The sequence below is a fragment of the Arachis ipaensis genome, chromosome B2 (genome assembly GCF_059453495.1).
Source record: "Arachis ipaensis isolate K30076 ecotype BB chromosome B2, ASM5945349v1, whole genome shotgun sequence".
Lineage (NCBI taxonomy): Eukaryota > Viridiplantae > Streptophyta > Magnoliopsida > Fabales > Fabaceae > Arachis > Arachis ipaensis.
This window is the reverse complement of record NC_142437.1, coordinates 29,934,044-29,960,534: the sequence shown is the minus strand read 5'-3', so window position 1 is coordinate 29,960,534 and position 26,491 is coordinate 29,934,044. Positions and strand designations below refer to the sequence as shown.

The 26,491-nt window shown below is 31.8% G+C and overlaps 1 protein-coding gene across 1 annotated transcript; it reads right to left on the bottom strand.

The window, feature by feature from the left end:
- Positions 1–6,711: 6,711 nt before the first annotated feature.
- Positions 6,712–17,401, bottom strand: LOC107627098 (uncharacterized). Its single transcript, XM_016329963.1, has 2 exons — positions 16,553–17,401; positions 6,712–6,807 (listed from the first exon to the last, which is right to left on the bottom strand). The coding sequence occupies exons 1-2, from the start codon at positions 17,399–17,401 to the stop codon at positions 6,712–6,714; spliced, it is 945 nt and encodes a 314-aa protein (XP_016185449.1).
- Between the last annotated feature and the right edge of the window lie 9,090 nt (positions 17,402–26,491).

The window sequence follows — 26,491 nt, the reverse complement described above, 5'->3', positions numbered from 1 at the left end:
AAAATTTAAAAATTCAAAGAACACAAGAACATAAAAAAGAATACCAAACTTAAAATTTTTAGAAAACCAAAAGCAAATTTTTGAAAATTATAAAGAAAAATAAAAGAAAACTCCAAACTTAAGGATTTGACACAAGAATTAAACAAAGAAACTATTTTTAAAATGTTTAGAAAAGAGAACTCAAAGAAAACGTACAACTCAACAAGAACAAACACAAAAGACTCAAATAAAGAACAAAGATTAAACAAAGAAAAGAAAGATATTTTTGAAAAAGTTTTAATTTTTTTTTCAAAAAATAAGAGGAAAAGAAAATAAAAATAAAAGACACAAATCAAAAAAGAAAGTTATACTCTTGCAAAAATCAAAGATACAAAGACTCAAACCAAGAACACAAACAAAGACTCAAACAGAGAAAAGAAAATATTTTAAAAAAGGGTTTTAAAATTGTCGAAAATTTAAGGAAGAAGAAAACAAAAATTAAAAGACTCAAATAGGAATGATAAAGAAAAGAAAATAAAAATTATCTGATCTAGGGAGTAAGACAATCCTTCAGTTTGTCCAAACTCGAACAATCCCCGGCAATTGCGCCAAAAACTTGGTGCGCGTATGCAAACCCCACACTTCCGTACGGCAGTACCAGCAAGTGCATTGGGTCATCCAAGTAATACTTGAGCGAGTCAGAGTCGATCCCATGAGGATTGTGGTTTGAAGCAAGCTATGGTTATCTTGCAGGTCTTAGTCAGGCGGAATCAGAAGGTTGTTGTGTATACTTTGAATGATTATATGTCATATATAGAGTTGTAAGAGTAATGTGCGAAAGGGGTAAAACCAATTGGATTAAATGATAGGAATAGAGTTGGGAGTTGGAGTTGCTTTGCCTTTCTGAATTAACTCCGGTACTACTGCTCTCTTTGCTTGTGAGTGATTTCTTTAATGGCAGGCTATATGTGATTGACATTGGTTTGAGCTGCTACCAATACTCCTCCAGATCTGAACCCCAGGTTTAGTGTGGATCCATCTCTACTTGAGGGTGAAGCGCGTCCAGTCCATTCTCCTTTATGATCCTACTCAAAATGTCATAGACAAGGTCGGATCTTCCGGATCAGAGAATGCTGCATCTTTGGGTTCTAGCCTCTACCACAGAGACCCTAATCTCCCTAAAAATTGGCTGAACTGATGTCTCGAGAAGTCCCCAACGAAGTCGTGGATTCTGAGAGATATATATTCAAGCTGGTGGTTCATCATTGTCCGATGAAAGACGCACTCTGAACCCATGTAGAATGTGATAACCTTATGCCAGTTCAACGCATTTATATTGGTGAAGAACGAATATACATCTTAGAATTAATCAAACACGGATCGAAGAGAAACAGTAATACTTTTATTAATTCATAGGACTCAGCAAGGCTCCTCCCCTCAACTTAGGAGGTTTAAAAACTCATACTGAAAGAAAAATACAATTGAAAAATGTGTATGCTATGCGTGATGTCCCTCTGATTATGTAAAATACACTTTAAATACTAAACAGATGACTAGTTAGGGTAAAACAGTCTATTTAGTGCTAAAATCCACTTCTGCGGCCCACTTGGTAAGTGTTTGGGCTGAGCTTTGATGAGATCCACGTGCTATGAGGTCTCTTAGGCATGGAACGCCAACTAGGGGGTCCTCTTTGGGCGTTTATACATTGGTCTCTGCTCTTTGGGCGCTGGACGCCTGGAAGGGGGCAGGTAGTTGGAGTTGGACGCCAGTTTTGGGCCTTCTAGTCCGAAACAAAGTATGGACTATTATATATTGCTAGAAATCTCTGGAAGTCAGCTTTCCATAGTCGTTGAGAGCGCTCCATTTGGACTTCTGTAGCTCCAGAAAAGCTCTTCCGAATGCAGGCAGGTCAGATTTGGACAGCATCTGCAATGCTTTCTCTGTCTCTGAATCAGACTTCTGCTCTAGCTCCTCAATTTCAGCCAGAAAATACCTGAAATTGTTCAAAAATACAAAAACTCATAGTAGAATCAAAAAATGTGAATTTAACACTAAAACCTATAAAAACTCAATAAAAACTAAATAAAACTACTAAAAACTATATGAAAGTGATGTCAAAAAGCGTATAAAATATCCGCTCATCAATGATCCTTATTCTAATTGAGTTCTTGTAAACCTTGGAAAAGCAATTTACCTGAACAATAGCTTGAAAATAAATTCTCCTAAATAACTAATTATCTGGACTTAACGGGATACGTGACATATAATCCTCTTATATTTGGATAATTAGGCACATAAACTAGTTTTGAGCTTAACCCTCTAATCGGAATCAAGTGACCAAGGAATTGGCGAGTGATAAAGGTTAGAGGAGACTAAAAAGGTCTAAGAAATTAGGGTTTAGTCAATTACAGTTTGCCATGAATTGAATATTGCAGGATTAAAATAGTTAGTAAGAAAAGTTAATCCGGAAGATAAACATCTTTGAAACCTTAACTATTTTACTCATATAGTCTTCACACCAATTTACTGTTTACTTTATTAATTCTCTAAATTTATTGTTTAATGCAATTGGAACCCAAATATCATTTTCTGCTTGTTTGACTAAGCAAATTAATCAATCATTGTTGCTTGATCCATCAATCCTCGTGGGATCGACCCTCATTCACTTGAGATACTACTTGGTACGACCCGATGCACTTGGCGGTTAGTTTGTGAACTATAAATTTCGCAACAAGTTTTTGGCGCCGTTACCAAAAATTGATTGTGATTGACAACTACTAGTTGTTTGATTACCTAAATCAGATAATTTTTCTTTTTCAATTAATGTTCTTCTATTAATAAATTCTATTTTTATTTTCTTTATTTTTTATTTTTTATTATTTGTTATTTAGTTCCGTTTACCCCCTTTCCCTGCGTTTTTTTTTACTTAATTATTTAGTCCAATTTTAATTTTTCTCTAAAAAAAAACTCGCGTTCCTTTTTTTCTTTTATTTATTTCTCTTTTAATTTTTGTTTTCCTTTATATTTTATTTTATTTTCATTTTTTTATTTTTATTTTTTTTATTTTTTGAATATATATACATATATATTTTAATTTATTATTTAGGCATTTAGCTTTAGTTTTATTTTATTTTTGTCTTAAATTTTCGAAATTTGCATCATATATTTTTTTTTGAATTTATGAAATTAAATTTGGTGTCTTCTAGTTATTTTTATTTTAATTTTTCTGTTTATTTTTCTTATAAATTTCGAAATTTTTTGAATCAATTTTGCTTATAATTTTTGAATTTTATTGCTTTATTTATTTAGTTACTTTATTTTATTTTTTTTACACATGTTACCTCATTGGGAATTCTCTACACTCTGACGTAGAGATTTCCACTTTTCTTTGTTTTCTGTTTGTTTATGAGGAGGAACAGGAACAAGGAACTTCTGCTAGATTTTGATCCTGAACTTGAGAAGACTTTGAGGCGGCGCTTGCAACAAGCTAGACTTTACAAAGCTAGTGAAAATCTCAGTGAAACTTTTGAAAAGGAAGCCGCAGAGTCCACTATGGATCCTAATCATGTTGTTAATGCTAATGGGGTCAACCAGAATGGTAATGAGCCCCTTAGAAGAATTCTTAGCTCATACACTACACTTACTCCTGATTTCTATGGGCGCAGTATAGTTGTTCCTGCCATTGGTGCAAATAACTTTGAGCTTAACTCACAGCTGATCACTCTGGCACAACAAAACTGTTAGTATCATGGACTCCCGCAAGAAGATACAAATCTTTTCATCTCTAATTTCCTGCAGATCTGTGACACTGTGAAGACAATGGAGTGAATCCTAAGGTTTACAGGTTCACGCTCTTTCCATTTGATGTGAGGGATAGAGCAAAGCAGTAGCTTGATTCTCAACCTAAGGAGAGCTTGGACACATGAGACAAGGTGGCCCATGGATTTCTGACCAAATTCATCCCACCGCAGAAGCTGAGTAAGCTAAGAGTGAATGTTCAGACCTTCAGGCAGAGAGATGGTGAGTCCCTCTATGAAGCCTGGGAGAGGTATAAGCTGATGATCAGGAAATGCCGTCCTGACATATTTTCTGAATGGACCAAGTTGGAGATCTTTTATGATGGTCTCTTTGAAATAGCAAAAATGTGTTTAGACAACTCTGCAGGTGGTTCATTACACATGAAGAGGACGCCTGAAGAGGCCACTGAGCTTATTGAGTTGGTTGCTAACAACCAATATCTTTATTCTTCTGAAAGGAATCTTGTGAACTCTAGGACTTCTCAGAAGAAAGGAGTCTTAGAAGTGGATACCATGGATGCTATTCTTGCTCAGAACAAAGCAATGTCTCAACAAATCAATATGCTTACTCAGCACTTGAGTGGAATGCAAGTTTCAGCTGTTAGTGCTCAAAATGTCCCTCAAGAGGCTCCATATGACATGAATGGTGGTTACATTCAAGGTGTGGATTATGAATATGCTCAATTTTCTCCTGAACAGGTCAACTTTATGGGAAATACTCCTAGAAATCTCAACAATGATCCATATGCCAAGACCTTTAATCCAGGATAGAAAAATCACCCAAACTTTGGGTGGAGAGAGCAACCTCAAAGGCCACAGAATTTCAATAATTCTCAAGGTGATTTCCATTAGAATAATTTCAATAACTACCAGTTTCAGTCATCCCAGCCACAACAATCTCAGCAAGCAACTCCTCAACCTCAGAAGACTATTAATTTAGAATCTCTGGTAGTAAGCTTTGTACAGGAAACCAGAGCATTACTCAAGAACATAGAGGTTTAGATGGGTCAAATAGCCACAAAAGTTGCTGAAATTGGTCAGAGGACCACTAATAGCCTCCCTGGTAACACAATTTCAAATCCAAGAAAGGAGTGCAAGGCTATCACCATGACAAGTGGACAAGTGGCAGTACGGAAGCACAAGTTACTGAGGAGCCGGTTGAAAAAGAAGCTCCGGAGCAGACTGAAGACACAGTAGTACACGCCCCTCCTAGGCGTGCAGATAACCCTTTTTCAGTCACTCTTGACACACATCCGACATTACCTAAGGCTCCTGAATACAAGCCTAAGATGCTATATCCTCAAAGGCTTCAAAAGGAGACCAAGGACATGCAGTTTTCAAAGTTCTTGGAAGTCTTCAGAAAGTTGCAAATTAATATTCCTTTTGCTGAGGTTTTGGAGTAAATGCCTCTCTATGTCAAGTTCATGAAGGAGTTGTTGTCAAAGAAGAAGCCTTTAAAGGAAAATGAGATAGTGGTCCTGACCAAAGAATGCAGTGCCATAATTCAGAATAACTTGCCAAGGAAGATGCCAGATGTAGGGAGCTTTCAAATTCCATGTACCATTGAGAGCACTACCTTTGAGAAAGCCCTATGTGATCTGGGTGCAAGCATAAATTTATTGCCCTTGTCTGTGATGAAAAAGCTACAAATCAAAGAGGAACAACCAACAAGGATAGCATTACAAATGGCAGATAAATCTTTGAAGCATGCACATGGAGTAGTGGAGAACATCTTGGTCAAGGTAGGTAAGTTCTTCCTCCCAGCTAATTTTGTGATTCTTGATATGGATGAGGATGAAAATGCCTCCATAATCTTAGGAAGACCATTCCTAGCCACTGAAAAAGCTTTAATTGATGTAGAAGTGGGTGAATTAGTACTTAGAGAGTGCATGATGAGCAACTAGTCTTTCATGTCTTCAAAAATATGCATTCATCAGGTGAAGAGGAAAAGTGTATGCAAACTGAGCTTATTGTTCCAACCTTTCAAGAACCCCCTGATGATGCACAACAGAATCTGCAACTCAAACTTCCTTTGGTGACAATAAAAAAAAAATTTTCTAACATCAAACCTAAATTTGGTGTTGGGAATGCATCATCCACTAAGGAGGAGATTCCCAAAAAGAAGGTACCCAGAGGATGGAAAAACAAAAAGATCCCCACTAAAGATTTCTCCCGAAGAATGAAGGTGGTATTCACTGCAAATCCAATCCTGTCTCATACAGTGAATAGGATACTGTCTCTTGAGCATATAGAGTTGATCCATGAGAGCACTGGAAAGAAGTTCACCATGAGGGGTGAAGATCTGAGCCCCTATGATCCTCCTCCTTAGAAGAGATGACCGTCAAACTAGTGACGGTAAAGAAGCACTTATTAGAAGGCAATCCAACAATAGTATCCTTTTAAATTTTTGTTCAGCTTACTTTTTTTTTATCTATATTTATCTTTTAGTAATATTTCTATAGTTTTCTTTTGTTTTATATGTCTTTTATTCATGCAGAGTGATTAGAATAGGAACATATGCAATCAGAAAGAATTTCGGACACCCTTAAGATACATGATGCTAACTGGGTGGCGCCTAACTTGGATTTCTGAAGTTAGCTAGGCGCCAGAGAGGGCTTCGCATACGGGAGGGGTCAGCGCCTAACTTCACATCCATAAAGTTAGGCGCCAATGCTGAATTTGGCTTCCGGGGATGCAGCGCCCCCCCCCCCCCTTCTCAGATTCCCTTACCCTTTTTCTTATTTCCCCCACTCCCTTCCAAAACTATCCTCCCTTCCCCACATATATGATTCCGAATCCATCATAAACCCTTAGACTAAATCCAAATAAATCCCCACCTGTAACCCCCCTCATCCCCTACTATATATATATAAAATCCGAAACCCCCCAACGTGACTTCATCGTTCCCTATATATATGAAAACATTTCAAGTGCTCTAGTATACTTTATTGAAAGTCTGGTATGTCATGTACGATCCAGTAGCAAGGTTTAAATTTGTCATGGAGTGAAGCTCGCAATGACACTTGTGGCCCTGAAATAACAAAAAAAAAAAAGACTGTAATGAGCTAAAGAAATGGAGAATGCACAGCTCTAACCTAGCGGCTATGTTGGGACGGACATGATGAATAGAAGAGTTTGAAATTGATTAAGCCAAGAAATAGTTAAAAAAATCAAATAAAAATTAAATAAATTTTTTTACACATAAAAATTTGAGTCAAATAATTTTTTTTAATAATAATAATTTTTAAATTTAATTAAAAATCAGTGTCAACATAATTCTTTTTTTATTTAAAAATAATTTTTATTTTATTTAAGTATTAGAATAAAATTCTTTTCTACAGAAGTATATAATTATCAATTAAAATAACTAAATTTGTATAAAATTTGTGAAATTGACATAAAACATTTTCTTATAATTTTAGTTTACTCACTATTAGTTTAAATTGCATAAAGACAATAAAATAATATTAGATGAAAATTCAGAATATATATGTTGTACTTTATAATTCATCTGTTAATTATTTTTTTATTGTCATGTACTATATACTATATCCCATGTGTTATAGATACACTTGATTATTATTACATTATTAAAAAATAACATTAATTTAATTTTATAGTATTAGTGATAATAAGTTTGGGTAATATTAAATTTTTACTTAATAAATTATTAATTTAGCTATAAAATAGAAAAAAAGATAATTTAGGGCAAAAAAACAGAAATAAGCCAAGGAAAAAAATAATTTACGTGAATAAGTTAAAACGAAAATTGCTTCATGAATCCACCAATGCACGTTTATATGTAGTTCGAACCAACTTGGTTCGAACTCCATTTCTACATAATTCGAACCAGCTTGGTTCGAATTATACACAAACACATGCACACACTAATTCGAACCATCTTGGTTCGAATTACACACAGTAATTCATGGTATAATTCGAATTATGCTGTTAAAAAATTAATAATTTATAAAAAAATTATTAAAAAAATTATTAAAAAAATTTAATAATTTAAAAATTAAAAAATATATATTTTATTTCATACGTTAAAAAAAGGTAACAAAATATTTAATTACGAGACTTTTTTAAAATATTAATGAGCTATCAATTCGAATTCTATACAATACTTTTCTGTCCATTTTTAATAGCCCATGAATATTTTTTAATAAATTTTTTAATAATTTTTTTTAAATTATACTACAAAAAATATTTTATCCTATGCAAAACAATTTAAAAAAAAATGGCTTAAAAAATGTTAGGAGTACTATAAAAATTTGTAATAATGTTATAATAACTTAGGTAAATACATGCATGTACTCAAATTTTAAATAAAATATTCTACATAGTCAATAATAATTTAGAAATGAAAGAAAATATTTTATTTCATACAAAATAATTAAAAAATATATTTTATTCTATACAAAATAATTTTAAAAAATGGCTTAAAAGATGTTATGAGTACTATAAAAGTTTGTAATATTCTAGTGATTTAGGTAAAAAGATGATAAATATATTTTTTCTTTAATTTCTAAATTATTAGTGACTATGTAGAGTATTTCTTTAATGTCCTAAGTCATTAGGACATTACAAATTTTTATAGTACTTCTAACATTTTTTAAGTCATTTTTAAAATTATTTTGCATAGAATAAAATATTTTTTTTGTGGTATAATTTAAATAAATTTATTAAAAAATATTCATGAGCTATCAAGAATGGGCAGAAGAGTATTGTATAGAATTCGAATTGCTCACCATATAATTTGAATCAGAGTGATTCGAACTTCCCTATGCGTAATTCGAATCATGTAATATCTCACCATATAATTTAAATAATTTTTTCAAAAAATTATCATGAATATTACAAACTTAAAGAAAAAATATTTTTATCATATTTTTACCTAAATCACTAGAATATTATCTAACCATATAATTTAATTATTTCTACATAGTCACTAATAATTTAGAAATTAAAAAAAAAATATTTTTATCATCTTTTTACCTAAATTACTAGAATATTACAAACTTTTATAGTACTCATAACATCTTTTAAGCCATTTTTTAAAATTATTTTGTATAGAATAAAATATATTTTTTAATTATTTTGTATGGAATAAAATATTTTCTTTCATTTCTAAACTATTATTGACTATGTAGAATATTTTATTTAAAATTTGAGTACATGCATGTATTTACCTAAGTTATTATAACATTACAAATTTTTATAGTACTCCTAACATTTTTTAAGCCATTTTTTTAAAATTGTTTTGCATAGGATAAAATATTTTTTATAGTATAATTTAAAAAAATTTATTAAAAAAATTTATTAAAAAATATTCATGAGCTATTAAAAATGGACAGAAAAGTATTGTATGGAATTCGAATTGATAGCTCATTAATATTTTAAAGAAGTCTCGTAATTAAATATTTTGTTAGCTTTTTTTTAACGTATGAAATAAAATATATATTTTTTAATTTTTAAATTATTAATTTTTTTAATAAATTTTTTAATAAATTTTTTTATAAATTATTATATTTTAACAGCATAATTCGAATTATATCATAAATTACTGTGTGTAATTCGAACCAAGGTGGTTCGAATTAGTGTGTGCATGTGTTTGTGTATAATCCGAACCAAGCTGGTTCGAATTATGTAGAAATGGAGTTCGAACCAAACTGGTTCGAACTACATATAAACGTGTTTTGGTGAATTCATGAAACAGTTTTCTTTTGGCTTATTCACGTAAATTATTTTTCTCCGTTAGCTTATTTCTGTTTTTTGCCCCATAATTTAAGATGATTAAGTAAAATTTTATTATTGAGGTGTGATAATAATAGCATTTTTCTCTATATAATAATAGATAAATAGTCAAATAAAAATTACACTTATAGAAACATGAAAAAGAACTATACTTATAAAAACGATAATTAATCCTTTTATTTTAAATATATTTCATCGAGATTAGTTTTATAAATTATAAACTCTGAATTTTAATACAATCATATCATTTAATTCTATTAATAGATAAATATTATTGTTTAGATAAACACTTATTAAAATTATTTTATTGAAAACTTATATATTTGACTACCAATAAAACATGGTGAATTCTACCTAACCCCCTCTAAAATAACATGTAAGTTACCCTTCATGATGTGTCACATTTTAATTGGTCATTACTTAACTATAGTTGGGCTATTTTGTAATTTATTATTTGAGATGGGTAATTGTATAATTTCTTAAAATATTAAAATTCTACCCCATTAATTGAAGCACGTTCTCACGCAATCTCTTTCTACAGTGCATCATTCCTTAACGAGTCGTTGAATTTCCATGGCTTGTAACTTCTTCGTTCTTCCCAGTATAGTCAGCACCGACTTCCAGTATAGTCAGCACCGACTTCATTGCTATCTCATGTCCTCTCACTCAATCTCTTTTTTTTTTATACCATGGATCATTCCTTACCAATATAATTAATGGTTAGTTTGGTTATTAAATTTTTTTCATTAAAAATAATATATGGAATATATATTCATATGTAAAATATAATATAATATAATAAAATAAATCAATTAAGAGTACTTAAAAAAGTATAATTAAAATCAGGAATATACAAATATAATAATAAAATTTGTACTCTAAACAAGTAAACATATCTTTTATCATACATAAATTATTTTAAAAAAATATAAATTGTTAAAATTAATAACACAAATTTAAAATGATAAAATTCAACTTTCTTACAAGTAATTTTTATAGTATTTTTATTCTTTTAATTTTTAATTTATTAATATTTTATTATTTAATTAATGATTAAACAAATTATTTTCATGAGAAATATTTTTTGTATAATCTTAAAGAAGAGACCAATATACCAATTTAAAAATTAATGTAAAAATGATATTTTAAATAAAAAATAGTTAATATTAAAATTTTTAAATACAAAAGCAAATTATATAGATATTCAGGATATAAATATAAAATACATGTTTAAAATAAATAAAGGAGACAAAAATAATTATTTATTTCTCATGAGTACTTCCATTTTATCTGTTTTATTTATTTTATGCATATATTTTATATTTATCTTTTAAATATTTATACAAATTATTTTTATATTTAAAAATTTTAATATTAAATATTTTTTATTTAAAATTTCATTTTTACTTTATTTTTTAAACTAATATATTGGTCTCTTCTATAAGATAATACAAAACATAATTTTTTATAAAAATAATTTGTTTAATCATTAATTAAATAATAAAGTACTAATAAATTGTAAATTAAAAGAATAAAAATATTATAACAGTAAAAAATTAGATTTTATTATTTTAAATTTGTATTATTAATTTTAATAATATATTTATTTTTTAAATAATTTATGTATGATAAAAAATATGTTTACTTGTTTAGAGTACAAATTTTATTATTATATTTATATATTCATGATTTTAATTATACTTTTAAGTATTTTAAATAGATTTATTTTATTATATTATATTTTAAATATGAATATATATTCCATCTTGTAATTAAATAAACATATATTTTTTTAATAAAAAAATTTAATAACCGAACTAACCATTAATGATGCTGATATTGGTAAAGAGTGATTCATGGCAAAAAAAAAAAAAAAGGGGGGGGATTGAGTGAGAGGACAAGAGATAGCAATGAAGTTCGCGTTGGCTATACTGGGAAGAAGAGGGAAGTTACGAGCCATGGGAATTCAACGACCCGTTAAGAAATGATGTACTGTAGAAAGAGATTGCGTGAGAACGTGTTTCAATTAATGGGGTAGAATTTTAATATTTTAAGAAATTATACAATTACCCATCTCAAATAATAAATTACAAAATAACCCAACTATAGTTAAGTAATGACCAATTAAAATGTGACACATCATGAAGGGTAACTTACATGTTATTTTAGAGGGGGTTGGGTAGAATTCACCATAAAACATAGTAAATACGATATATCTAGAAACTTCTATTTTTTTAAAAAAAGAAAACAAAAGAATACCTACATGTTTTGATTTTTTAATAAGGAGAAAATATAATATATATATATATATATATATATATATATATATATTGAAAAAGATTTTAATCTTAATTGTTTATAATTTTAAAGATACTAATATAAATTTATTTAACTTCCTAATTTTTATTTTAGAGAAAGAATAAAGAGATAATGCATGATGAGTAGCTTTGATTTTAGTTAATTCTCAAAATTTTGAACCATTTATATTGTTAATGTCCGTATATTTTTCTCTCTTAATAAAAATTGGAGTGACTAAAACTGATTTATATAAATTCTTCTCTTCTAGTAAAGACTTCAACTGAATTATATATCAATTGGTTTATCTACTAAATCGTACTTAGTTAAAATAATTTGTCTACACTTCTATCTTTTATTATGGCTTAGAACAATTTATTAATAACTACTACTAAATTCTTCTAGCTTAAAACGATTTGTATAAGACATATTAGTAACAAAAATCAATTAAGAATAAACGGATAATATTAAACGAGATTCATTTTAGATAGATGATTTACTCTTAAATTTATAAAGACTTAAAATCTAATATTGAAAACCTGACAATAGTATATTACTACAATTCACTTTTCTATTGTTCAAATAAAATTATTTAATTTAAATTATTCTAGTTTTTATTATTTTTGTAAAAAAATTAAAAATTCCTTGTTTTTGCTTTTAATGGTTTCAAAAGTAAAGTATTATTGGTTTTTAGAAAAAATAATAATTAATTTTTAATAAAAATATTTTTTTAAAAGATGTATTTAAATATATTTAAAATTTAATAAAAGTATTTTATAATTAAATATATTTTTTTTGAAAGTTAATCTAACCAAACACTTATTTTTTTTTAATTTATTCAATGTATTAACTGCTAGAAAAATATCTTTTAAAATGAGGAGAATTGTAAAGTGATAAAAATAAAAAAGTAATTACCATTAAATATATAATTTTTATTATTTCTGAATCTCACTATCTTTATTCAAAAATTATTAGACTTTTAAATTTTTTTATTAATTTTTTATTTTAGTTAATATTAATCTTTAATATTAATATTATTTCTCTTTAATAATTATAAATAAACTAAAAAAAATCATACTTATACTATATGTGATGTGATTTAATTTCTTTCTTATATTATAGTACTTAAATATAGCATAATATATCACGTTTAAAATATTTTTATAATTTATTATTGAAATTTGTCTCTCCCTAAGTTATTTTAAATATGAAAGAGCAAACAGAAATAAAAGAAAGAAAATGATCATGAGAGTTAAATAGATCTTCCATGATTGAAAATAATTTCTCTTTTTATCCTTTTTTTTCATTCTTTTTTAATTTTATCTCTTTTTTAAATAACTTAAATAAAATATATTTAATATTTAAAATAATTAATATTTAAAATTTTAGAAAATAATATGCATTTAGTAAAATAACATGTTTTCAATATAGTGAAAAAAATTGGATTAATAAATTCGTTCTATATATATACAAGAGAAACAAAACTAAATTACAAATAATAATAATAATAATAATAATAATAATAATAATAATATCTCTGTAAAATAATAGACAAATAAAATTCTGAGGGAAGACATTACATCACAGCGAAAGGGAGAAATGGGACACTAATATTGCATAGAGAGAGAGCTTAAATAAAATTCATACCATGGGGAGATAGGCTATTTTGTGTCCACTTGGACAAAATCGACATTTTCAATGTTTAAATACTTCACAACAAATGAATCGGTTGCATTTCTTTCGTATACTCTCTTGGGTCATGTTTTTCTTAATCTGAATCCTTCATATATTTTATATTAAATCTGAATGGTAAGAGAAAGTGGAAATCTGAAAGTCCAACAAAGAACAATGTCACACCTAAAATGCTTTCTATATATATATACCCCCTTTCAAACCAACGTCCCCACACCCTCCTATATATATAAAATAAATTTTAATTTTTATCTTTCTTGCCCTTTTATTATTTCCGACTTCTTTTGCATTAATATTTTTTTTACTCCTCCATACATTTTTTTTATGTCCCCCTTTTTTAGTTTCTCTTTGCTTGAAGACAAGCAAACTTTTAAGTTTGGTGTTATAGAGTGTGCTCTACCTTTACCTTATCATTAGTGACACCAAAAAGAGGTGGATCATCTTCATGGAGGAGGACAACCTGAGGAATGAAATGGTCACTAGAATAACTGAGGTGGTTATGAGTTCCTTTCATTCTATTTCCTTCTGTTCTTATTATATTATATTCCTGTTTTCTACTGTTTTGTTTGAATGTCTGCATGATTTCTAGTAATTTCAATTCTTAGGTTCTAGTTTAATTCTGTTAATTTTAATTCTGTTGTCTATTTTAGCTTGAAAAAGATGCCTCATGTATTGCTCACTAAACTAAAAAAAACCAAAAGAAAAAGAAGAAGTAATGTATCGCATGAGAAATCGAGTTATATTTAAGAGTAGTCTTATTTACTTGAATGTGGTGGTATTATCTGTGATTCTGAATGCATGATATGAACAGTGCATATTTGAATTTGAATCAAAGGATGTTGATGTGTGAGGAACAGGAATTTAGAGAACTATTATGAATTCTCCAAATTAAACAAAAACTTAATCCTTGAAGCAAAAGAAAAAAAAAGCAAGGTCCAAGGCTCTGAGCATCAATAGCTAGGAAGGTCAAATATGATTAAAAACTCAAAGAGTTGTTTTCCTAGCCATATGCTTGTGGTGTGAATGTGTCAAGTAACTCTTGACATAGGACACTAAGAGTCGAGGCCAACTACAAATACAGAGTATGCCAAAGGCTTTGAGCACCACTGTTTGGGAGTAATTGAAAGAAAAATCAGAACTCAAAGAGAGTTTCCCAGTTAAGTGCTTGTGGTGTTTTTGTGTCAAGTAAAGCTTGAGACAAAGCATTTAAAGTCATGGCTAGGCTCAAGGTGCAAAGCACCAAAGAAAAGAGAATGAAAGACAATTTGCTGTGTTCAAGGATTAATTCGAAGTAAAAAGGCCAGAGAATTCATAATATTATCCGGATTCTAATTCCGAATGACAATGATATTCCTTAGATTCAAAGGATGATGAGATGCTTAAACTATTCAGAGTTTCAGTGTTATAAACCCCACTTTGAGAAGGACAGGAGCTTAATCGAGCACTCACTTCTCATGCAAATTTACATCCTAAGTTTATATTAGTTTTGGTTGCTTGAGTACAAGCAACAATTCAAGTTTGGTGTTGTGATGCGTGAGCATCTTTCCTATCTTTTCCTAGTGAATTTGCATTTGAAATGTTAAGTTTAATCAATATTTAAATACTTTTTAGCCACTATGAATGCTACTTTGAGTTGTATGCAATTCTGTTTATTTCAGGTAGCATTCAGATGGATTTGACAAGTTTGTGTAGCAAAAAAGGAAGAAAGAGAATGATGCTGTCAACCCTGACCTCCTTGCACTCTAACAGAAATAACTTGAGCTACACAGGATCAATTGACACGGTTTTAGGGGCATTGGAAAGCTAACTTCTAGAACTTTTCAACGATATATAATAGTATACCTTTTCTCTCCATTCTGTACGGCCAAGATGGCGCCTAACTTGGAATTTCCCAAGTTAGGCGCCAGGAGCACAAAGCCTTCCAAAGCATGCTGCCAAAGCCATGCCTAACTTCACATTTTTGAAGTTAGGCGCCAGTCAAGACAAGCACGCATAATCCATTCGGCCAAGGTAGTGCCTAACTTCAATTTCTTGAAGTTAGGCACCAATTGAAAGGGAAACGTTGGTCCCCACATCCATCAACTAAGAAGCCTTTGAAGATTTATTATTTATTTTGATTAAAACTTTTATTTTTATTACAAATAGGAAAAGATATTATTTAGTTTTAGAAAATATATTTTACATTAATTAGGATTAGATATAAAAGGGAAAAGATTCAGCCCTTCGGGCTTTTCTCTCCTCTCTTACCTCATTCCGCACTTGACAGTTTTTCTGAATCCTAGTTTTTTCTCTGAGCATGAGCAACAAAACCTCCACTGTTAAAGTTAAGAGCTCTGTTTGTTGTATGGATTGATACTATTAGTCCTCTATTTTAATTACTGTTTTGATTTCAATTTCAAGAATTTGTTTTCGTTCTTCATCTTATGAATCTGGGTGGAACGGAAGCATGACCCTTATTCTAATTGAGTTCTTGTAAACCTTGGAAAAGCAATTTACCTGAACAACAGCTTGAAAAAATTCTCCTAAATCACTAATTATTTGGACTTAACGGGATACATGACATATAATCATCTTATATTTTGAGCTTAATTCTCTAATCAGAATCAAGTGACCAAGGAATTGGCGGTTGATGAAGGTTAAATGAGACTAAAAAGATCTAAGGAATTAGGGTTTAGTCAATTACAGTTTGCCATGAATTGAATCTTGCATGATTAAAATAGTTGGTAAGAAAAGTTAATCCGAAAGATAAACATCTCTGAAACCTTAACTGTTTTACTTATATATTCTTCACACCAATTTACTGCCTACTTTATTAATTCTCTGAATTTACTGTTTAATGCAATTGGAACCCAAATACCATTTTCTGCTTGTCTGACTAAGCAAATTAATCAACCATTGTTGCTTGATCCATCAATCCTCGTGGGATCGACCCTCATTCACCTGAGGTACTACTTGGTACGACTCGGTGCACTTGCCGGTTAGTTTGTGGACTATAAATTCCACACCAAACTCTCTGACGCTTGATTCCTAACCTGTCTGCCGTTTATTACCAGTGTATCAATCCTATTATTCTGCCTTCTTGCGGAGGCTATATTGTGAAAGTGTCTTGTATTTTTGTCCATCTCCTTCGCATGCCGGGACTGAGACATCTGTTTCCAATGTACTTCCTTCCTTACATACCATCTCTCACAACAAGTAACCAACGCCTTTCTTCTAGCCTCCATAGTTTCATCATACACTCCATTACTTACCATATCATCAATCCTCTTGGTTTCTTCCTCAAACTTTGAAATTTTTTTGTACATCTCACCAAAATTGGCCTTATGCCATCTTCCCAACGGAATTGTCAGCGCCTTCAGTTTATCTGTGAACTGTATCTCCCCCAAACCTCTCCACTCCTCCTTAACCATGCTAAGAAATCCTTCATGTGTAAACCAAGAATCAAGACTTCTGAACGGCCTTGGACCTCCCCTAAGCTTTTTGTCCTCCACTATTATAGGGCAATGATCTGACAAACTCCTTGGCACACCTCGTAGGCGAGTCTCTGGAAACTCTTCTAGCCACTCCACATTAACCAGAGCTCTATCTATACGACTGCAAGATCGTCCTCGAAACCATGTAAACTTACGATCAGTGAGGGCCAGATCCACTAAGTGCATATCTTGTATCCAAACCTTGAACTCTTTGGCAGACCGAGGTAAGCTAGTTGCACCTTTCCTTTTGTCAACATGTACTATTTCATTAAAGTCTCCCAGAAAACAACAAGGAACCTGACATAACCCAGCTATATAACCTAGCTCCTCCCAAATATGAGTCTTCTCATCTCTATTATGTGCACCATAGACCAAGATAAATGCGCAATTGAAACTACTCTTTAACATTACTCCTTCAATACACTACCACCTCTCCCCTTATAGCAATTATTTATTTTAAACACAAATTCATCCTATATTAACAAAAGTCCACCAGATGCACCATCAGAGCCTATATATTCCCAAACTGAACCATCTTACCCCATATTCTTGCAATGTCAAATTTCGTCACAACCTGGCTTTTAGTCTCAATTAATCCTAACAGATTTAAGCTATATTTTTTCTTTAGGTCCTTCACTATTCTCAACTTTCCATCCCCTAACATTCCAAGTACTAACAATCATTAAAAATTTTCTTACACACTTGTTTTTTATGTGTGGGTCTGCACCGTCTCATTTTCTCCTTCCGCTTAGCCACTTTCCTTTTTCGAGCTATTTCTTCGTTTTGCGCCTAGAGAATTGCCATAATGTCATCCTCTTCATTGTACAACATAGCACCTGACTCTTTAGCCAGCTCCTAGGTCCTTTCGTTTTCCAGCAATTGTTCCCATAAAATTGAGCTCTGACTGCCACTATCTTCTGCTTCATTTTTGGTACCCTCATGGCCAAAATCATCCTCTCTAATGCCATCGTGGTCATGTCTGACAACCACCCTCTTACAATTTTGAACAAGACACTGGTCCGTGTGGCCACCATTCAATATCACGCCTCTCTCCTCAATGAACACATCTGCTTCTCCACTTCCACCAACTTCCACCCCTGTTGTTCTGCACCGCCATAACCTCCATAAGCATCTCTACTTGCTAATATCTATGCCCTGCCACTCATCTCACTTCCACCATTGTCAAAAGCTGCACATTCACCAGTCCGGATGCATTTCTCCCCTCCGCGAATCAACTGGCAGCGTAGGTCCCCGACCAACCTAGTTTCGCTGTGGCTATCCCCATCATGTGCGCCACTATCACCTTCGAAGACGACTTCCCCTTGAATGCTGCTTTCTTTCCTTTCGCCCTCTGCAGTTCGAGACCCGCGCCTAGCACAAACACTGGATACCCGACCCGGATTCTCCACCTCGGTCCCAGTAGCTGCCTCCTTGGTAGCTGGTAGCATTGGGCCCAACCAGGCTAGCTTCCCCTCCTCAAACTTCTTATTACAGCTGGCCCAAGGCTTGCTTAGGCAACCCCTTTTTTGTTTTTTGCTATTGGACCTCCTGTTCAGCCTATTAAGCTCACATGTCAATGTTTTCTCAGAATCTGCCACATAACTCATAACGTACCTTCCCCCAAAATTAGGCAATCCTTGATTATCGCCAGTAACTGATTGATTTGTTACGATTTCTCCGCAATTGTGATATTTATTGCCATTAACCCATTCATTCAAAATTAAGTCTGGAATTACTAATATGCCCTTATCTTCTTCCTCCCCCCGTGCTACCATCATCACCAGCTCTTCGTCCTGGCTTCCTTCATGCATAACTTCTGTCACCTGCCTCTGCCTAATAACCAGTCCTGGGCTCTTACTTATGTTACTGTGATTCCATTCTACACCTGTCCCTTCATCCCACTGTTTTTTGTGCACTGTAAATTACACGTCTCATGTCCAACCTCCTTCACCAGAACATCAAAGCCTCCTGTACCAATTGTGATATAGATCCATTCTTGAACTCACATTCATTACACAAGTATCAATCTGAAGACGTCCTGCAGTGAAAGAATTACACAATTCTATCTCTCTATCACATCCAACCACTTCACCTCATTAACCTCCTATTGTTTTGATCGTGTCGACTGACCATGCGTGCAGTGGTACCCTAAAGCATTATAGCCACACTCTTCGAGTTTCACTATGTTCTGACTCCTCCCACCTCCATACACTGTGAAACAATTGCAGGAAACTATTCATGTTAAAGGTGTATGTTTCCTCAGCATGCAAAACACTATCAAAAGTTAAAAATGCTTTGTATGCTCCCATTTCCCAAACCTGGACGACATTTGGGACGTTCTTCGCAACCATTTCCTTCAAAGAAGCAAAATTAATAAGCTTCGTCGTGCCTCCTACAAGATTTCGCTGCAGCCATTCCAAATTTTCTGTCGCCACTACTACTTCTACCTTTTTTGTCCATCCATTTCCATGCGGGTCCTTTTCAACAACCTTTGTTCTTAGTTCATGTCCAGACGACGAAGAATCGTGCTGCACTACTTCCATGCGTGGTTTTCAAGTATTGAGGTTTTATGTCACATCAGCTCTATGTCGTTTGGTTATGTTCGTTGTTCCCGACATTCTTCTGTATTTAGCCTCTCCCACAAAGAAAACCTTACCTCTCAGCCTCAGTCGATTCGTTTCTTCTATAGCTTTCAATGCGCCTCCTTTTGTTGTGTACCGAATGAAAGCAAACATGTATATAATCCCATTTTTTTGTTTTCGGGATAGATATATATTATTGATGCGTCTCCAGTTGAACAAATGGAATAATTCTCTCTTTGATATGTCTTTAGGAAGATTACTCACAAATATGGAGAAGGATTCATTCTGCAGCTGCCGATACTCTTCTCGATTCCAAACCCTAAGATCTTTGCCATGTTCCTTAGACCTACCCCTCCTTGTGTTTCCCACCCACGCTTTTGCTCTCGCTCTCTCTCCTCTATTAGCTTATTCTGAAAAATGTGAACATCAGACATCTCTGAATGTGGCATTGATTAATAGTCTCTTAAAGATCTCGCATTGCTGTTGAGTATCTTCTCAATCTTGATAAGGTAGAAATTTTTTAATTCGTCATCAGTCATGTTTAGTCCTAGCAAAAACACATGATGATTTTATGAAATATTTAATAAGTAATTTCTAAATAAAACCATTAATATTATTAATAAAAATAAAAGTAATAAGAAAATACAATCTTGATATAAAAAAAAGATATAGTAAAATACCTGAGTTTTTCAATGCTTTTCTCCTCTCATATAGTATCCCATTAGCTAATAATGTCCAAGTTGCATGCCAAACACGCTCTAGTTTGATAATGCTATTAGATATCAGTAGCATTGCAAATAGTTTTCTCAATTGATGACCAGATGCAAGTTCAGCTACCTCATTAATAGTTGTAATGAATTCCCTATCATCACACAGTAGTCCCATAGAATAGTAAGCATCTTGGAAGCTAGAATATGTAATCCCATTAACTGTCCTAATAGACTCATATGTTGTGCAACCTCTCTGAACAGCTAACAAAATTCTCATATAGTAGATATCACCTGTACCTAGTGGAACATAGTTTAACCTTCCAATAGAATACCTTCTTTTGCATGGATGCCATTCCCCTTACTTTTCTATCATAAACAAATTGATTTGGAAACTCAGCATACGTCAAAGTTTGACCTGCTTCGAATTCTTCGTTGGCCTCCATCCATGCTAAGAACATCATACATTTCCCTTCCTCTTCTTCCATGATTTCCTCAAGATCGTCATCATCTTTAAAGATGATATTTTTCTCTCCAGGAAAATGAAAAGTTAATCTCATCACTGAAGGCCACCTCTGATAAATATCATAAGCCAAAGTTCTCCACACAGCCTCAAATGCAGACAAATACCTGCAATCATAAAATTGTTTGATCTCATCAATAACCTGAGCATCCTCTCCACTTGAAGCTTCCTTTGAAACTCCAACTGCTATTCTGTTTGGACCTTTATTCACGTATTTGAACAAATATTTGATAGTATTTGACTTGTTGTAGTACTCTACATTAACATGCACTTGATAAGATATCAGCTAATATGCATTGTATGGAACCACATTCCTATTATCCATATGGACTCCCTTCTTCTTAGTAACTACTCCTATGTCTTGTCTTTTATATGATGGGTATCTACTATCATCGATAACTGTGGTGCTACTAAATATTTTGGGATAATATTTGCTGCAGTACCCATATTTCATGCAGGGAGATTTTGAGAAAGCTCTACCACATGGTCTATGAATCATATATGTAGACACAACTCTAAACAATTTTGGGTGTTGAATAAGATTTGACAATTCTAAAGATATTAACCGGTCAATTTGAGTTTTTGTTGTTATCTTGTGATATCCACTCAACCATAAAAGAATGTGAGCATGTAGTATATAGGAGAAAATGGATCCTCTCAATTTTTTTTTTAACAATTGAGGGAGTAAAGTGTGATCTCTCACCATTAATTTTATAAGTAGGACCAAGAAAAAACATGACAGAGAATGCAATGAAGGGTTAGAGATCACACTTTACTCTCAACTTTTTTAACAATTGAGAAGATCCATTCCCGTATATAGGAATACTAATTAAACGTTCATTGTTCATTAGGAATATAGGAATTTGTTAAATTAGGAATGTTTTTTTTAGTTTTGTCATAAATAGTATCAATCCTATTATTTGACGATAAAAATAAATAAAAATAAATATAATTTTTTAAATTAATAACCTTATAAATTATGTAAATTTAAAAAATATTTAATTTTTTTGAAATACTAAATTAATTCAATTTTATCGAAACAACATTAGAAACAGAATTAAGTATAGAGGAATGTCAAATTAAATTTTTCATTCTTTTGTAGTGAAGGATCTTTGGGCTCCAATGTGGTTGAAATATGGTGAGTGATCTTTTGGCTGCAAAATAGAGTTTTCATTCTCTAATGTGTTATTGTTCATGTTTTGAGATTTATTAGAACATTAAATAGTGAAATCTGGCTTTTTTCACTACAAGTAACTTTGCATATATAAGCTGCTGCTCAAGAATTGAAAGATGTTATATATAAACAGAAAATAATTGAGTGATTGAGTTCATTATCAATTTGTGATATTTGATCAAATTAAAATTTTGTCCTTTGAAAAAAGCTGTGTAATGATTTGTTGATAGTAAAATTGTGGGATAATGTTCATTATTCATGTGAGCCTAGAAGAATGAAATGTGTGGAAGAGTAATATGTTTGACTTGTATTACTTAGCAAAATCAAATAGTGGTGATGTATGATATAGCTGGATTTTTCTATCCAACAAATTTGAAATGTAATGATATATGTGGCCTTATAAAATTGAATTGTGATGAAGGATCTTAGTCCCTATGACTCGATAAAATCTAGTATGTTTATCGGATAAAATGGTATGCTTGATGCTTATGTTGTGAAATGGTGTCATCTGCTATTTTTTTCTCTAAAATATTGAAGTTTGATGGTATATTTGACTATATGAAGTTGAAATGGTGAAGAATCACTTGTTTTCGAAATAGAGTTTTCTTTTCTTTGATGTGATCTGCTCATGATTGAAATTTATTAGAACAGCCAAATCTAATTTTTCTCATGCAAGTAAATGTGCATATATAGACTTCTAATTGTTTCGAGAATTGAAAGACGTAATAGATAAACAAAAAATAATTGAGTGATTGAATTTACTATCAATTTGTTTATACAAAAAAAAATAGTACACACACTTTGAATTTGTCATTCCAATTCTCTATACTAATCTATTATAACATGATGTATGCTAATCTATGTTAATTAGTCTCATAGAGTATGAGATTTTCATCAATCTCAACTCAAGGGAGATGTGAGTTGGTGGAATACATGTTCACTGCAAGGAACTCCTATGGGATGATTGTATCCAAACTCTTCCTCAACTTCACTCAACAACTCTTGAAATAAATGTTGGTTCAAATATGAAATGGGGATCACAAAACTTTTTTTATTCTCTCCGACATACACTGCAAGATGGTTGGGACTTCTACGGATTTTGAAATTGCTTGCTTACCTGAAAAATGAAAACTCGTTTTTCTTGAATGTAGGGAATAGAAAGACTAACGAAAAGCTCTAGAGCTTAAATCCGCTATCTCTACACTTTTCCATGCACTTAAGTGTTAAAACAGCCTTATCTTGAAGCTGAATATAAAATATATGGAACAAAATGAAAAAGGAAAAATTAAAATTGGTATTATGGCCTACGTACCTGATTTAAACCATTTCTAGACATTCGAAAAGCCAAATTGAATCTTTCAGATTGATGGCATATGATAACAGGAAATGACTCTTTAAGCTGAATCTTTTCCTACAAATGAAAATCAAGGACACAATAATTGTATTAAGACAATGTAATGCACATAACATATTGTGTCAGAAAATTACAAATATATTATATATTATACAAAATCATAGGTATAAGATAGTCAACAGCTAAGCGTTGTTTCACTAGGTCGGGCTGGCTCTCTCTCTTAAGTATAAAAAAAAAGGACAATAGAGAAAAAAGAGAACCAAATCACTCAAGTTGTTGATATCAGAACAGATAACAAACATAAAGTGAATGCGAAGAAATACCACCTAATATGATAACACAGTTAAAAGTAAAATGAAACCAAATAATGGAAAAATTAAAAAATAAGTAGAGATGTGGACCTCTTTTGTAATACTACTCAGGCCTGTCTTTGGAAAGTATAGTCCTTGACTCCATGACTCCGAAGTTGCTACAAACAAAAAAATATTTGCAACAATAAGTATATACCTATTGCGCAACATATGTGCATTGAATGTCAAAACCTAATCCCCACTCCTAAGTCCCAATCTGTGATGGTTCTTTGTCAATAGCAAATTGGCTACAAAATTGATTAAAAAACTAGATGTGACAATGGATTGAAAGGATATGGCATAGGCTTCAATAACAAAATTATCAATTTGGATATACCAGTAAAGAAGAACAATGTTAAACAATTGCGAATACATAAAATACGGTAGACACTAAACTTGTGATCAAAATTAGCCAAGTATAGGGCAAAAAGTTACAATAATTTTGTCCATAGCATTTACATGAAAGAAATGGATGTCTATCTTAAGCGCAAACAATCTGAACAGATACACTTTTGTAATTTACCAATCATGATAATTATACAAAGGAGAGTCTATGCACATACCAATGAAGTTCAAGGTAATCCGAACTATTTCAATTGCCTTCATTGAATTGCTGATTCGTTGCCTAGAAGCAAGATATGCCAGTATGACAGAAATCAAAAACCCATTTAGGCAATCATGAACATATACTGAACTTCTCTGTCGAGCCCAAACCTAGATCATTGGAAACAAGAACTCAATTCCGTGTTCCCTATTATACATATCTTTAACATTATTAGATGTTATCATGCTATGCAAGATGCAAAAGTAATATTCAAATATCAAACCTTAAGCAAGATCAAAGCCTCCCTTATTTCCTTCCAACCAAGAAATATTTCGGTGACAAATTCTGTATCCTCTAGAAACATGTCTTCTAGAATGCTAGAATTGTACTTTGGCGAAGCCTAAAGTGTGGTCCCTTGAGAATATTAACAATCAATGATTAATAGGTTATCGAAAAGGGAAAAAGTCGTTATCTCAATGAAACAAAATGTTGATAACTAAATATCGGGGGAAGTCGAGGAACAAACCATGATTCAAATTATGAATATTATTACGCTTCATGTTCAGCTTTGATAAGCTAAATAGAGACGTAGTCGACGGAATGATTCTTATAAAAAAAACCAGGAACTTCAGCAACCCTTGCAGCTGTAATTTTTTCCCTTTTAATGTTAGCCATGCCACTATTGTTTTAACGTAAAATGTGTGCAAGAAAAAAAAGAAATTATCTGGATAAACAAGCAGCAGAAGCTTTCGGGCTTCATTCTGAAAGGTAGACCATTCAACCTTACCAATAGATGGAGAAACCTCCAAGTACTTCTTGATCAAGCAGAGATAAATGCACCTTTTGGCATGGTACCTATAATTTACGTAATCTTTCTTGTGGAAACACCACTAACATAATAATAGGAAAATAGCATGACATTAATACCATGAACATTAACATGTATATAAGTTTGGTTATCCTTTCTTTTAGTTAAAGTTTATATGAATATTAAAATAATATACCTTGGGTAACCTGATAATAAGATCAAAAAGGAAAAATTAAAATTGGTATTATGGCCTACGTACCTGATTTAAACCATTTCTAGACATTCGAAAAGCCAAATTGAATCCTCCAGATGGATGGCATATGATATCAGGAAATAACTCTTTAAGCTGAATCTTTTCCTACAAATGAAAATCAAGGACATAATAATTGTTTTAAGACAATGTAATGCACATAACATATTATGTCAGAAAATTACAAATATATTATATATTATACAAAATCATAGGTATAAGATAGTCAACAGCTAAGCGTTGTTTCACTACGTCGGGCTGGCTCTCTCTCTTAAGTATAAAAAAATCGGACAATAGAGAAAAAAGAGAACCAAATCACTCAAGTTGTTGATATCAGAACAGATAACAAACATAAAGTGAATGCGAATAAATACCACCTAATATGATAACACAGTTAAAAGTAAAATGAAAACAAATAATGGAAAAATTAAAAAACAAGTAGAGATGTGGACCTCTTTTGTAATACTACTCAAGCCTGTCTTTGGAAAGTATAGTCCTTGGCTCCATGACTCCGAAGTTGCTACAAACAAAAAAACATTTGCAACAATGAGTATATACCTGTTGCGCAACATATGTGCATTGAATGTCAAAACCTAATCCCCACTCCCAAGTCCCAATCTGTGATGGTTCTTTGTCAATAGCAAATTGGCTACAAAATTGATTAAAAAACTAGATGTGACAATGGATTGAAAGGATATGGCATAGGCTTCAATAACAAAATTATCAATTTGGATATACCAGTAAAGAAGAACAATGTTAAACAATTGCGAATACATAAAATACGGTAGACACTAAACTTGTGATCAAAATTAGCCAAGTATAGGGCAAAAAGTTACAATAATTTTGTCCATAGCATTTACATGAAAGAAATGGATGTTTATCTTAAGCGCAAACAATCTGAACAGATACACTTTTGTAATTGACCAATCATGATGATTATACAAAAGAGAGTCTATCCACATACCAATGAAGTTCAAGGTAACCCGAACTATTTCAAATGCCTTCATTGAATTGCTGATTCGTTGCCTAGAAGCAAGATATGCCAGTATGACAGAAATCAAAAACCCATTTAGACAATCATGAACATATACTGAACTTCTCTGTCGAGCCCAAACCTAGATCATTGGAAACAAGAACTCAATTCCGTGTTCGCTATTATACATATCTTTAACATTATTAGATGTTATCATGTTATGCAAGATGCAA

Coding starts and splice junctions, on each gene's coding strand:
- LOC107627098 (XM_016329963.1), bottom strand. CDS start 17,401: ATGTTAAAGAGTAGTTTCAATTGCGCATTTATCTTGGTCTATGGTGCA. Junction 6,808..16,552: donor TGGTAATAAACGGCAGACAG/GTTAGGAATCAA, acceptor TTGTTATTTCAG/GGCCACAAGTGTCATTGCGA.